This window comes from Oryctolagus cuniculus, chromosome 2 (genome assembly GCF_964237555.1).
Source record: "Oryctolagus cuniculus chromosome 2, mOryCun1.1, whole genome shotgun sequence".
In the NCBI taxonomy this organism is placed as follows: domain Eukaryota; kingdom Metazoa; phylum Chordata; class Mammalia; order Lagomorpha; family Leporidae; genus Oryctolagus; species Oryctolagus cuniculus.
In genome coordinates, this window is record NC_091433.1 from 2,853,965 (window position 1) to 2,866,234 (window position 12,270).

A 12,270-nucleotide genomic window follows, 5' to 3' on the forward strand; every position below is an offset into this window, starting at 1 on the left:
CTTGGTCTGCTCCGTGACTGGAGCTGCCCTGGGGGGCACTTCCCCTCCCCCCCAGCCCCTCCGTGGGGCTGCTCTGTGGCGGGGGTCCTGTGTCAGATATGGTCGCTCACCCCGTGGGGCTGATTCTGCCCTGAGCCCTTGCAGTCGGGGCCACGGAAGGGCAGAGTCTGGCGTGGGGTCTGGCTCCCTGCCTTCCTCCCTCGGCCGGGGTCCCCGTGCCTTCCAGAAGGCGTGGCCACAGGGCAGGGCCCACCGCCTCGCGCCGGAGCCACCGAGCTGGCCACGTTGTGAACGCCCGGCTGTGCGGCGCACCTGCCGCAGGACACACCTTGTCGCTGGAGACGCTCCTCTTCCGCGTGGGCCGGGGCGGGGGCAGGAGCACGTACAAGTCGGCCAGGGTGGGCAGCCCCGGCTTCACCACGGTCACCAGCAGCTCTTGGGGGACGCCGGTCTCCTGTGGGGACGCAGACACCCTGTCGTTCCCCGCTTGGCCCAGTCCCCGGCCCTGCGCCCAGCCCTGCTGGCCGCTCCGCCCCGCCCTCGGCGCCACCTCCCTGTCACCAGGTCCAGCGGCCTTCTCTCCCCGCCCCCAGCGCCCCAGCCCAGCCACAGCCATGCACGCTCTGCTGCCCTGGGTCCCTCGGCCTCCGGAGGTCCCAGTCCACGTAGCCCTGCCGGGGATCTTCCTAGGGACCCAGTGCCACTCACAGGCGGGAGGCGGGTCACCCCGCCCCAGGGGACCTGTCCCTCTCCCCACCCGGGCTGCCCTCCCTGAGCCCCGAGGGCAGCGCCCGGCCCTGGGGAGAAAATGAGGCCCACTTTAGAGGCCCGGGGCCCAGCGGGGGAGGGTGGCCCCAACCCTGTCCCTCCCCCGAGCAGCTGCCCCGGGAGGGAGGCTGCAGGGCCCGCACCTTAGCGAGCAGCCGGGTGACCACCAGGCCCACGTCCTCCCTCCACTCGGGGGTGCTGGGGTTGTAGGCGTCCAACTCCTTGGAAAACTGCAGCGGCACCAGCTGGAATTGATCTGCAGAGAGGCGGAGGCGGGGCTGCTCAGGGGGCGGCCTCTGGCTGAGGCCCCGCCCACTGCCCGGCATGGGCTGCAGCAGGCCAGCGAGTGGCCCCGGGGAGGCACAGGCCGCTTCCCTGTGCACCCAGGGCTGAGGGCGGCCATAGTGCGCTGAGGGGAGGGCCTGGCTGCGCACAGGACAAGTCCACCCCTCCACCCCCCTCCCCACCCTGTCCAAGGCCCCCCCAGCTCTGCTCTGTAGATGCAGCCCCGCCCATCACCACCCAGCTGTGCGTGGGGGCTGGGGGTAGGTGGGGGGCGGCACAGAAAGGGGAGCCCACCTCCCAGAGAGCAGGGACCTGCCGCTGGCTGTGCCCCAGGGGCATTCTCAGGTGCCAGTGGCACTGAGGGGGCCTGTCACGTGGCTGCCGTGTCCGCCACCCCCCACCCGGCCCCCTGGGGCTCACCCAGCACGCGGATGACCTTGGAGTCCTGCAGCACGGAGCTCCCACAGGCGGCCTGCACCGTCACCCGCACGTCCCCCGCCGCCGCAAACCGGGTGCTCACCGAGTTCTCCAGGGAGAGGAGGGGCTGCGGGGGCACAGGCGGGTGGGTGCGGGCTCCCTGGGTGGCCGGTTCTCAGCCAGGGGCCGGCTCTGCCTGCGTGGCACACGCACAGTGCCCGGCGCCCGCCGAGCGGCAGCTTCTCCCAGGACAGGGAGCGAGAGACGGGGCCAACAGACAGGCAGCGGAGACCACACTCGAACCCAGAGCTTCCGGACCCCGTGCCCAGTCTAGGGAGCTTCATCCTGAGTGTGCTGCCCCTCCGCCCCTGCCCCGGGCTGGCTCGGCCTCGGCTGCGGGGTCTGGAGGCCCCAGCTCCCCCTCCCACAGCACTCCGCAGGCTCAGGCCGTCTCCCCCCTGTGCAGAACGGCCCTGGCTCCCCCTCCTTGCCGCCCCGGTGGGGCTGCTCTAAGGGCCTCCCCTGCCGTGAAGCTGACTCCCACCCCAGGAGGGGCCTGAGGGCAGGGACCCCCATAACGTGCCCTGCCCCAGCCCAGGCAGAGCCCGCAGGAGCAGGTGCAGGGGCTGGGCCGGCAGGTGCAGGGGGAGGGGGGCTGGGCCAGCAGGTGCAGGGGGGAAGGGGGCTGGGCCAGCAGGTGCATGGGGAGGGGGGCTGGGCCAGCAGGGGAAGGGGGAGGGGGGCTGGGCCAGCAGGGGAAGGGGGAGGGGGGCTGGGCCAGCAGGTGCATGGGGAGGGGGGCTGGGCCAGCAGGGGCAGGGGGAGGGGGGCTGGGCCAGCAGGGGCAGGGGGAGGGGGGCTGGGCCAGCAGGTGCAGGGGGAGGGGGGCTGGGCCAGCAGGGGCAGGGGGAGGGGGGCTGGGCCAGCAGGGGCAGGGGGAGGGGGGCTGGGCCAGCAGGTACAGGGGGGAAGGGGGGCTGCGCCAGCAGGTGCATGGGGAAGGGGGCTGGGCCAGCAGGTGCAGGGGTGGGGGGCTGGGCCAGCAGGGGCAGGGGAGGGGGGCTGGGCCAGCAGGGGCAGGGGTGGGGGGCTGGGCCGGCAGGTGCATGGGGAGGGGGGCTGGGCCGGCAGGGGCAGGGGGAGGGGGGCTGGGCCAGCAGGTGCAGGGGTGGGGGGCTGGGCCGGCAGGTGCAGGGGGAGGGGGCTGGGCCAGCAGGGGCAGGGGAGGGGGGCTGGGCCAGCAGGGGCAGGGGAGGGGGCTGGGCCAGCAGGTGCAGGGGGAGGGGGCTGGGCCAGCAGGTGCATGGGGAGGGGGGCTGGGCCGGCAGGGGCAGGGGGAGGGGGGCTGGGCCAGCAGGTGCAGGGGTGGGGGGCTGGGCCAGCAGGTGCAGGGGGAGGGGGCTGGGCCAGCAGGGGCAGGGGGAGGGGGCTGGGCCAGCAGGGGCAGGGGAGGGGGGCTGGGCCGGCAGGGGCAGGGGGAGGGGGGCTGGGCCGGCAGGGGCAGGGGTGAAGGGGGCTGGGCCAGCAGGGGCAGGGGGGAAGGGGGCTGGGCCAGCAGGGGCAGGGGAGGGGGGCTGGGCCAGCAGGGGCAGGGGTGGGGGGCTGGGCCAGCAGGGGCAGGGGAGGGGGCTGGGCCAGCAGGTGCATGGGGAAAGGGGCTGGGCCAGCAGGGGCAGGGGTGGGGGGCTGGGCCAGCAGGTGCAGGGGGGAAGGGGGGTTGCGCCAGCAGGTGCATGGGGAAAGGGGCTGGGCCAGCAGGGGCAGGGGTGGGGGGCTGGGCCAGCAGGGGCAGGGGTGGGGGGCTGGGCCAGCAGGGGCAGGGGGGAAGGGGGGTTGCGCCAGCAGGTGCATGGGGAAAGGGGCTGGGCCAGCAGGGGCAGGGGTGGGGGGCTGGGCCAGCAGGGGCAGGGGAGGGGGCTGGGCCAGCAGGGGCAGGGGTGGGGGGCTGGGCCAGCAGGGGCAGGGGGAGGGGGCTGGGCCAGCAGGTGCAGGGGGAGGGGCGCTGGGCCAGCAGGTGCAGGGGTGGGGGGCTGGGCCAGCAGGTGCATGGGGAGGGGGGCTGGGCCAGCAGGGGCAGGGGGAGGGGGGCTGGGCCAGCAGGGGCAGGGGTGGGGGGCTGGGCCAGCGCACCTGCAGGCTGTGGCCGATCCACCAGTAGAAGACGGTGAGGTTGGGGTTCAGGGGCAGCAGCGCGGCCGTCAGGTTCACCTCCTCGTTGATGCCGATGACCGGGACCACCTCCAGGGACAGGGCCTGCAGGGGGGCTGCAGGGTCCCCACAGGGGTCAGGCTCAAGGGCGGGGCACCCGGGCGTCTCAGAGGCTGCTTCTCCATCCCCGCCACACCTCCTTCACTGTTTCCATGGCGACCACCACTGTCACTCCACCCACGACACCCCCCACCTTCATCACTGCTGCCCCCACTGCTGTTCAGGGCACGGGGAGGGGCCACCCGGGTCCCTGCCCCTCCCCTCGCCCCTCCCCCGCCCGGGTCCCTGCCCCTCCCTCAACCCTACCCTGCCTGGGACCCCACCCTGCTGTCCCCCACCCCTTGCCTGGGTCTGCGCCCCTCCCCCACCCCGCTTTCCCCCCCCCGTCCCTGTCCCTCCCCCGCCCCGCTGTCCCCCCCACCGTCTGGGTCCCCCCTCCCCCGGCCTGGGTCCCCGCCCCTCCCCCACCCGGGTCCCTGCCCCTCCCTCGCCCCTTCCCTGCCTGGGGCCCCACCCTGCTGTCCCCCACCCCTTGCCTGGGTCTGCTTCCCCCACCTCCGTCCCCACCCCTCCCCCGCCCCGACTCACAGTTGACCTGCACAAACAGCACGGCCTCATCGTGCCCGGCCGAGTTCTCCGCCCTGACGGACACGCGGTAGACGCCGGGGCTCTCGTAGCGGTGCCGGATGGGCTCCTCGGTCAGCGTGAGGTTCACGTACATGGCCTTGAAGCCGTCGCCCAGGTCCACCTGGTACCTGGTGGTCAGGACGTCTCCCTGCAGGGACACGAGGCCACGCCTCTATTCCCTGCTCTGCGTGGGCGGGGCCCCGGGGGCGGGGCCAAGCCACCTGAGGCCCCCTGCAGGGCCCCGCTGGGCGGTGAGCCAGGCCGGCACCCGGCAGAGCCCCCTGACCCCAGCAGAGAAAAGGAAGACGCCGCGACCCGTCCGGACGCCCCCACTCCGGCTCCTCGCGGCCGTGGGGTCTGTGCTGAGAAGCCCCGCCCCATCGTGGGTCCCTCACCGGCCAGCAGCCTCCTGCCCGACCCTCAGAGGTGGGGACACAGGGGAAGAGGCAGCTTCAGGTCCACTGTGTCCCCGCCCCTTCCTGCGTGACCCCGCCCCGCAGGCCATGCCCACGGAACCCTTCCTAGGGACCAGGGATGAAGCGGCAGAGCCCGGCACACTTCTGGGTCGGCACCTGGCCCTGCCCGGAAGCCGACAGCTTGCTGAGGTCGGGGGGTGTGGGGGTGTCCCCCGAGACACACGCGGCTGCCGTGGGCGCCGTCAACCCGCCTCCTGCCCGCTGCAAACGTGCACACACAGGTTTCCGTGTGCACAGGGGCGCGTGCCTGCCGGGCTGTGACGGCTGCAGCACGGCCTTTAAGGAACTGCCATTCTCGGGCCCGCCCGTCACCACCTCAGCCGCGGCGGCAGGTGCACGGTGTACCCTGACCGCCGGTGACGCCCACGCCTTCCTGGGCTCCCACCTGGCGCCTGCACCTGCTGCGCAGGACCGCCCCGTGCCCGCCCTCGCCTGCGCCCCCGACGGCGGGCAGGGTCCCCGCGCCCTCCCACCCCCAACACAGGCTCCTGCCCGCAGAGGATCGGCCCGACAGGGCCCCGCTCTCCCTCTGACATCACGTTTTAGGGCTCCAAGCCTAAACCCCAGAGGCGCTCTCCCATGGCTGCTACGAGGCTGCCGGCGCGCCGGGAGCTTCGCTTTGGTGCCGGTGGTGGGGGCCGCGCCAAGCTTCACCGTGGGGGCTGCAGAGGCTGCTCCTGCGCCCGCCCGTGTCAGGGGGCTGCTGCGGGGGTCTCAGCTCTCGGGGCTGCCTCCCGGGGTCTCGGCTCTCGGGGCTGCTCTGGGGGTCTCCGCTCTCACGTGCGATTCCTAGAGCCTCACTGTGTGATTTCTGGCCCGCGTGAGACTGGGCGTGACCGTGTGTGCAGAGGCCCCGCGAGTGTGCACGAGTGTGACAGTCTGCACGTGAGTGCACCAATGCACCTGCACACATGTGAACACATCTGTGTCATATGTGCATGTGTGCACGAGTGTCAGTCTGCACGTCAGTGCACCTGCGGGTGTGCGGGGCACACATGTGGACCTGCCTGCATGTGTACATGTGAGCGTGCACGAGTGTGAGTCTACATGAGTCACTAGTGCACCTGCGGATGTGCGGGGCACAAGTGTGAACGCATCTGTGTCCTGTGTGTACATGTGAGTGTGCACGAGTGTGAGTCTACATGAGTCACCAGTGCACCTGCGGGTGTGCGGGGCACACGTGTGAACACACCTGTGTCCTGTGTGTACATGTGAGTGCGCACGAGTGTGAGTCTACATGAGTCACCAGTGCACCTGCGGGTGTGCGGGGCACACGTGTGAACACGTCTGTCGTGTGTACTCGAGTGTGCACGAGTGTGCAGCTGCCCCCTTCCTGCACTCCCTCTGCCCTTCCCCCAGGAAGCACATGGCCTCCTGGGAGCCCACCGTCCTCGGGCCCCAGCCCCGTGCCTGCCAACAGACGGCAGGAGGGGCCGGTGCTCAGCCTGGGGTCCCGGTCCCCTGGGGCTGGCAATCTGCAGACGCAGTGCGGATTCCGGCCAGTAGGGGGCAGCAGGCAGCCACGTTTTCCAGCCCACCCCAGAACCAGGAGCCTTGCTGGGTCTACTCCAGGGCTCTGCCTCCTGCCACCCGAAGACACGGCGGGGGACAGAGGTGCCCCGTCTCGCCCAGGGGACTGGGCTGGTCTCAGTCGGCAAGGGAGCCTGGGACAGACGGAATCAGAGCCTGCACCAGGACCGGGGACTCCAGGAGTCCGGTCCCGAGGCCCAGGCCAGCCCTGCAGCTCACTACTGCGCGGCCCTGGGGGAGGGGCCTCACCTATCTGAGTTTTGGGGTGAGGGGGGTGCGGTCAAGAACCAGGGCAGCGGCTCACGGGACGCGTCCGATGGGCAGGTGCACAGAGCCCGCAGCCCCGCCCGCCCCGCTGCTGACCGCCAGCCTGGGGACCCCGCGAGCCCCGCAGGTGTCTGCCCCCACAGCGCACACCAGCTTCTCCCCGCTCCTGACCACAGCCGCGCTCCAGGGACGCAGGCAGAGCGGGAGGAGACGCAGACATCCACTCGTTCCCCTGGACGGCTCTCCTGGTGACCCCTTTGGTATCTACTGTGCATTTTCCAAGGGTCACTGCTTCTAAAATCAGAGGAAAACAATCTGCTCTAGCAGGGAGAAGAGGGGCCGGCGCTGTGGCATAACCGGCAAAGCCACTGCCTGCAGTGCCGACATCCCACGGGGGCGCCGGTTCGAGTCCTGACTGCTCCACTTCCAATCCAGCTGTCTGCTGGGGCCCGGGAGGGCAGTGGAAGATGGCCAAGTCCTTGGGCCCTGCACTCGTGTGGGAGACCCGGAAGAAGCTCCGGGCTCCTGGCTTTGGATAGGCGCAGCTCCAGCAGTTGCAGCCATCTGGGGAGTGAACCAGCGGATGGAAGACCTCTCTCACTCTCTCTCCCTGTCCCTCTCCCTTTCTCTGTCCCTGTCCCTCTCCCTGTCCCTCTCCCTGTCTCTGTCTCTCTTTCAAATAAATCTTGAAGAAGAGCTGAAAGGCTGGTGGGACACTCACGTATCTGAACACGTGCATGCATGTTTACGCCCTGCATCATCTTTATCTGTCTGTACACAGGGCGCTTCAGGAAGTTCCGGAAAATGAGGGTAACGGGCAGTCACTGTGAAAACTGACTGTGGCCCAAGCTTCCCCCCGAGCTCGTCCGCGAGCTTCCTGCGGGCCCGGGGACCCACGCACGCACACGGCTTGCGTGACCGACGGCACGTCGCCGGCTCTCCGTGTGAATTCCTTCTGTTTCAGATGCCGAGGGAACTAGATCCGAAACTGGGGTTTGAAGCAGCGTGATGGCCGTGCCGGGGAATGAGCGGGTCTCTCTCACGCGTGTGTGTGGCCAGCAGCCACGCACGGGGGCACAGGCACCCGCCGCGTGCCCATCCACTCCACCCCCTCCGTGCCCGCGTCCCTCCGCTCACCCGCTCCTGCCGCACCAGGAACAGCACGTCCTCCCCGGGCCGCACGGCCACGGCCTCGCCACGGAGGCGCACCTGCAGGCCACGGGGCGGCATGAGCGGGCACTGCAGCTGCACCGGGCTCTGCTGCAGGTCCACGCCGCCCTCGCACACGTTGGACACCACCTTCCGGTACCTGGGGGGGAGGGGCGTGTCACACGGGGGCGGTGCCCCAGGGTCTGGTGGGGCCGCCCGTCACCCGTTGCCCCGAGGTCCGGCCTCTGTGGCTCCGCTCAGCTCCTCCCACGGCCCCTCTGTAGAGACCAGAACACCGAGGCCCGGGGGCGGGAAGGACTGGCGACGCCGGATCTGTGCCCTGGGCCGGGTCGCACCGCTCAGATGACAGCCAGCAGCAAGAACTGGCCACAGTAGCGAGCAGCGGTGACGGCCCCATTACTGCCGCCGAGGGAGACTTCAGGGGCCAGGCTGAACGCCGTGGCTGAGAAACGGGAGGGCAGTGGGCTGGGGGCTGGGCCACCCTTGGCTTTGCTGCCCACGTGGCCGTGGCAAGATGGGTGGACTATGGGTGATGCATGGGGACACAGGTGCACGGGGATGGATTACAGACAGACAGGCTGTGGGTGATGGATGGACGCACGGATGGACGGATCACGGGGTGGACTGGGTGGATGGAACACAGCGGGTGGACTGTAGGTGATGCGTGGGTGCACAGTGGATGGACTATGGGTGACAGGTGGATGATGACGGATTATGGATGGGCGCACGGGTTACAGACAATGACACAGGTGTGTGCCTGGGGGAAGCAGCACAGCTGAGCGCAGGGGACTGCGCGGTGGGCGGACGGCAGGTGCCGGCTGTGAGCGTCCATTCCCCCCGCCGCCGCGTCCTCAGCTCCCCCGGGGGACGTCGGGGCATTTCTGCCACCCCCAGGGCCTCTTCCTCCTGCTCCCTGTCCCTCCCAGAGTGGGGGGGGTGCCTGCAGCTCCAGCCTGAGGGGGAAGGCCCCAGCCCAGGACCCGCCCCCAGCTCACCCGAGGCTGCTGGTGTAGGTCTGGCCCAGAGCGCAGTCGTCAGGGGGCGACAAGGGGTTGAACCAGAAGTTGGCGGAGCACCTGCTGGTGTTGGACTCCCCGACGGGCGCTCGCTCAAACCCGTAGTCGCTGCGGGGACAGGACAGGCCAGGCCGGCTGGAAGGGCGCTCCGCGGGGCAGCTCCCCAGGGTGGGGGCCAGGAGCGCCCCGGAGGGGCGGGGCCGGCCAAGGGGGCGGGGCCCAGGCCAGAGGGCGGCGCCTGGGCCACAGAGGGCAGCGTGGGCAGGGCTGGGGGCGGGAGCCCCGAGACCCCAAGCCCCGCGCCTCCTCTTCCCTCCCTACGTGAGGCCAACAAGGCCACAGACCCGTGGGCCTCCTCCCGGGCTGCGCTGGCCGAGGGGCGTGGGGGCGTGGGGGCGTGGGGCACTGCGCTCACCACAGGAAGTCCGAGGCCCGGCAGGCGCAGGGCCGCGACGTCAGCGCCGACGTGAAGGCCTTGCCCTGCACGCACCAGGCCGCCGGCTTTCTCCTCCGGAAGCTCCGCGCCTGGCCCAGGATGCAGCGGTCACCCTGCGGCGGGCGGGACGGGCGTGAGCCGCGGGCGGGCGTCCGCCCCACACTGGAGAAACCGAGGCCTGGGGTCCGCCCCCACCCAGCACCGGCAGGGCCCGGGCCGAGCTCCAGAGCCTTCGCGGGCCTTGTCCGTGCCCCTCCTGGTCGGGTAGTTTTAGCAGACCCCACCCCATATCTGACACCCTCCCCCACCTGCTGGGGCTCCCCCACATCTCACCATCTCTCTTGCATCTGCTGGGGCTCCCCCATATCCGACACCCTTTCCCCACCTGCTGGGGCTCCCCCCACATCTGACAGCCCGCCCCTTCATAAAAGCCCCACCCCCTCCCGCAAGTGCCCTGTTCAATTGGCTCGCAGGAACCCGCCTCCCTCCATGTCTCCACCCACAGACCCCCACTTCTGGCTGGAGACCCTCAGAGCTGTGCCCGCCTGTCCCTGGTGTGTGGTCCCCACGCGGGTCCCCACACGACAGGCTGCCCGAGGCCTCCGTCCCCTGCCTTCCCGGGAGTCACAATCATTTCTCTGTAACCGACTCCACAGGGCCGCCTTCTCCCCGCGGGGGGGGGGGGGGGGGGTAGCGGCGTGCGCTCACTGCACCCACAGTTCCAGTGGGGCGGCTCCAGAGGGCCCCGCAGGAGGCCCTGGCATGCACAGCCGGCTGTGGGTCTGGCAGGCTTCCTGGAGGAGGGGTTGCTGGCAGGTGCAGCCGCGCCCCGGCCCCCACCTGCAGGCTGCTGAGCTCCCAGGCGCTGTAGTCGCTCTCGCTGCACGGCCGGGGGAAGGAGGGCCGGAAGTCCACCTTGACCAGCTCCCAGTCGGAGCGGAAGCTGATGTGGCCGAAGACCCTGGGGACCAAGCAGGGGCCGGACAGGAGGCCACCTCAGCCTGGCGCTGGCCCCGCCCTGCAAGCCGCCTTCCCTCGGGGCTCCGTGCACCGAGCGGCGGGGTGCTGGAGCCCCTGGCAGGCGTGGCCACGCTGCCACGGTGGTCTGTGCTTGCTGCTGTCACCCTGTCGGCCCCACACACCTCAGCCCCTTGCTGGACGGGGAAGCAGGCCCTCGGCGGGGTCCTGAGCCTGGGCCCTGTGCCGGTCCTCCCGCTGCGCCCGGAGTGACCCGTGGTCAGATGACCATGGCCACGGCTTTCCACAGCTGAGCCACAGGCCCATCGTCCCACCTGGACAGGGCCAGCCACGGAGGACGGTGAGGGACCGCGGCCTGCAGAGCTGCACTGTCCCTGCCGGTGCCCGCGGCCTCAGCGGGTGGGGGCGGCAGAGCCCTCGGGGCCCCCGTGTGCTGGAAGCTCACACACAGCCTGAGAGCCGAGTCCCGGGTCCAGCCCATTTCACAGGAGGGAAAAGCAAGGCCAGGGCCACACAGCTCCCCGCGCTGTCCCTCCTCCCCTGGCGGGCAGTCACGCGCTGAGCGCCCGCCCTGAGCCCAGCTTCCTCCCCCCAGTCCCCCCGCCCCTGTGCACGCACAGGCACACATTCCCGTGCACACACATGTGCATGTGTACACACATGCACACAACACATGAAAACACATGTCTGTACACACATACACACACGCCTGCACATACTTGCACACAGCAATGCACACACACCTGCACATGTGCACACACATGCACACACATGCACACACGCCTGCACTTTCACATGCATGCACACGCGTACACACATGCACGCATGCACACACAACACACACACAGACACATGCCAGCATGCACATACACTCTCACACACACCTTCCTGCACACACGTGGACACACGCAACACACGTGTGTGACATCCACTCCCCAGACGCCCTCACCCATTTCACAAACAGAAGCCCGGGCTCTGCAGGCTGCCGGGGCCCCCTCTGGCCCCCCTCCCCCCGCCGTCTCCCCCTCCCCCTCCCATGGGCCGCAGGGTGCAGCGGGCGCCTCGTCCACACGCCTGCAGCCTCACACCTCTGCCCACGTGTGGACGCCCCTTCCAGCCGGTGGCCCTGCTGTGCTGCCAATGTCACCTCCCTGAGCCCCTGGGCCGGCCCCACCCACAGCCCCAGGGGAGCAGGAGCCTGGGCAGGAGGCACCAGGGCTCCCCAGCAGGCAGCAGAGGCCGGGGAGCCCCAGGAAAAGCCCCCTCTGGGGCAGGGTGGGCCGAGCGCCCCAGCCAGGAAGTCAGCCATTAGCCCGGGGCCGTGGGGCGGGGCTGAGGAGAGCCAGGAGGGGGCTCAGAGCCCACCAGGGCGCCCGCCGTCCATCCTGCCTCAGGCCGCCTCTGGGCCGAGGATGCGCCGGCGGGGGCCTGGACACCCCCGAGTCACCTGCTCCTTGCTGGGGCCCCGACTCTGGGCAGGACGGGCACTGCCCACTGCTCCCAGACTCCACCAGGTCCACACAGAGGGCAGTGGCGGACCCAGGCCCGGCCCACCTCCCTCGGCCCCTCCCCCGAGCCCCAGCGCTACCACCGGGGTCCCAGCTGACGTCCCAGCCAGGGCCCCGCCCTGGTGCCCACCAAGGAACCTCCTACGGAGGGCTAGCCCCCCCTCCAGCACACCTCCCACTCTGCAGACCCCACCCCACCCCTGCAGTGGGCGGGGCACGGGGGGCCTGGCCCTCCTGGTGGGAGCACCCGGGCCTGGGGGAGCGGCTCGGCCCTGCTGCCCCCGCCCAGGGGCCCAGCGCCGGGCACTCACGTCATCACCAGCGTCTCATCCCCCGGCTCGCTCAGCAGCCCGTCCACGAACACCGAGGTGCTGGTGAAGTTGTGTGTGCTCCAGGTGACGCCCTCGTCCACGCTGAACCTGCCGGGGTGGGGGGGGGGCGGCCGTGACCCCGGGCAGTGCCCCTGTCCCGCCCAGGCCACCTCTGGGGCCGGCCAGGCGTCAGCCCCACCCTGCGGGGTGTGGCAGGACTTAGCAAAGCCACAGCCGACAGCCCCGGCTCCGTTACCCGGGCACCCTGGTTGC

The 12,270-nt window shown here is 70.9% G+C and overlaps 1 protein-coding gene across 3 annotated transcripts in view; it reads right to left on the minus strand.

Annotated features, from left to right (window-relative positions):
• SORCS2 (sortilin related VPS10 domain containing receptor 2) overlaps window positions 1–12,270 on the minus strand; it is a 212,613-nt gene that overhangs the window by 5,385 nt on the left and 194,958 nt on the right. For all 3 annotated transcript variants that reach the window (XM_070069545.1, XM_070069546.1, XM_070069547.1), the window contains exons 14-23: window positions 11,998–12,105; window positions 10,041–10,161; window positions 9,180–9,313; window positions 8,744–8,872; window positions 7,716–7,887; window positions 4,267–4,453; window positions 3,601–3,734; window positions 1,474–1,597; window positions 912–1,024; window positions 329–454 (exon numbers count right to left, since the gene is read on the minus strand). In XM_070069545.1, the coding sequence (XP_069925646.1) occupies window positions 329–454; window positions 912–1,024; window positions 1,474–1,597; window positions 3,601–3,734; window positions 4,267–4,453; window positions 7,716–7,887; window positions 8,744–8,872; window positions 9,180–9,313; window positions 10,041–10,161; window positions 11,998–12,105 (1,348 nt within the window). The remainder of the gene's footprint in view (window positions 1–328; window positions 455–911; window positions 1,025–1,473; window positions 1,598–3,600; window positions 3,735–4,266; window positions 4,454–7,715; window positions 7,888–8,743; window positions 8,873–9,179; window positions 9,314–10,040; window positions 10,162–11,997; window positions 12,106–12,270) is intronic.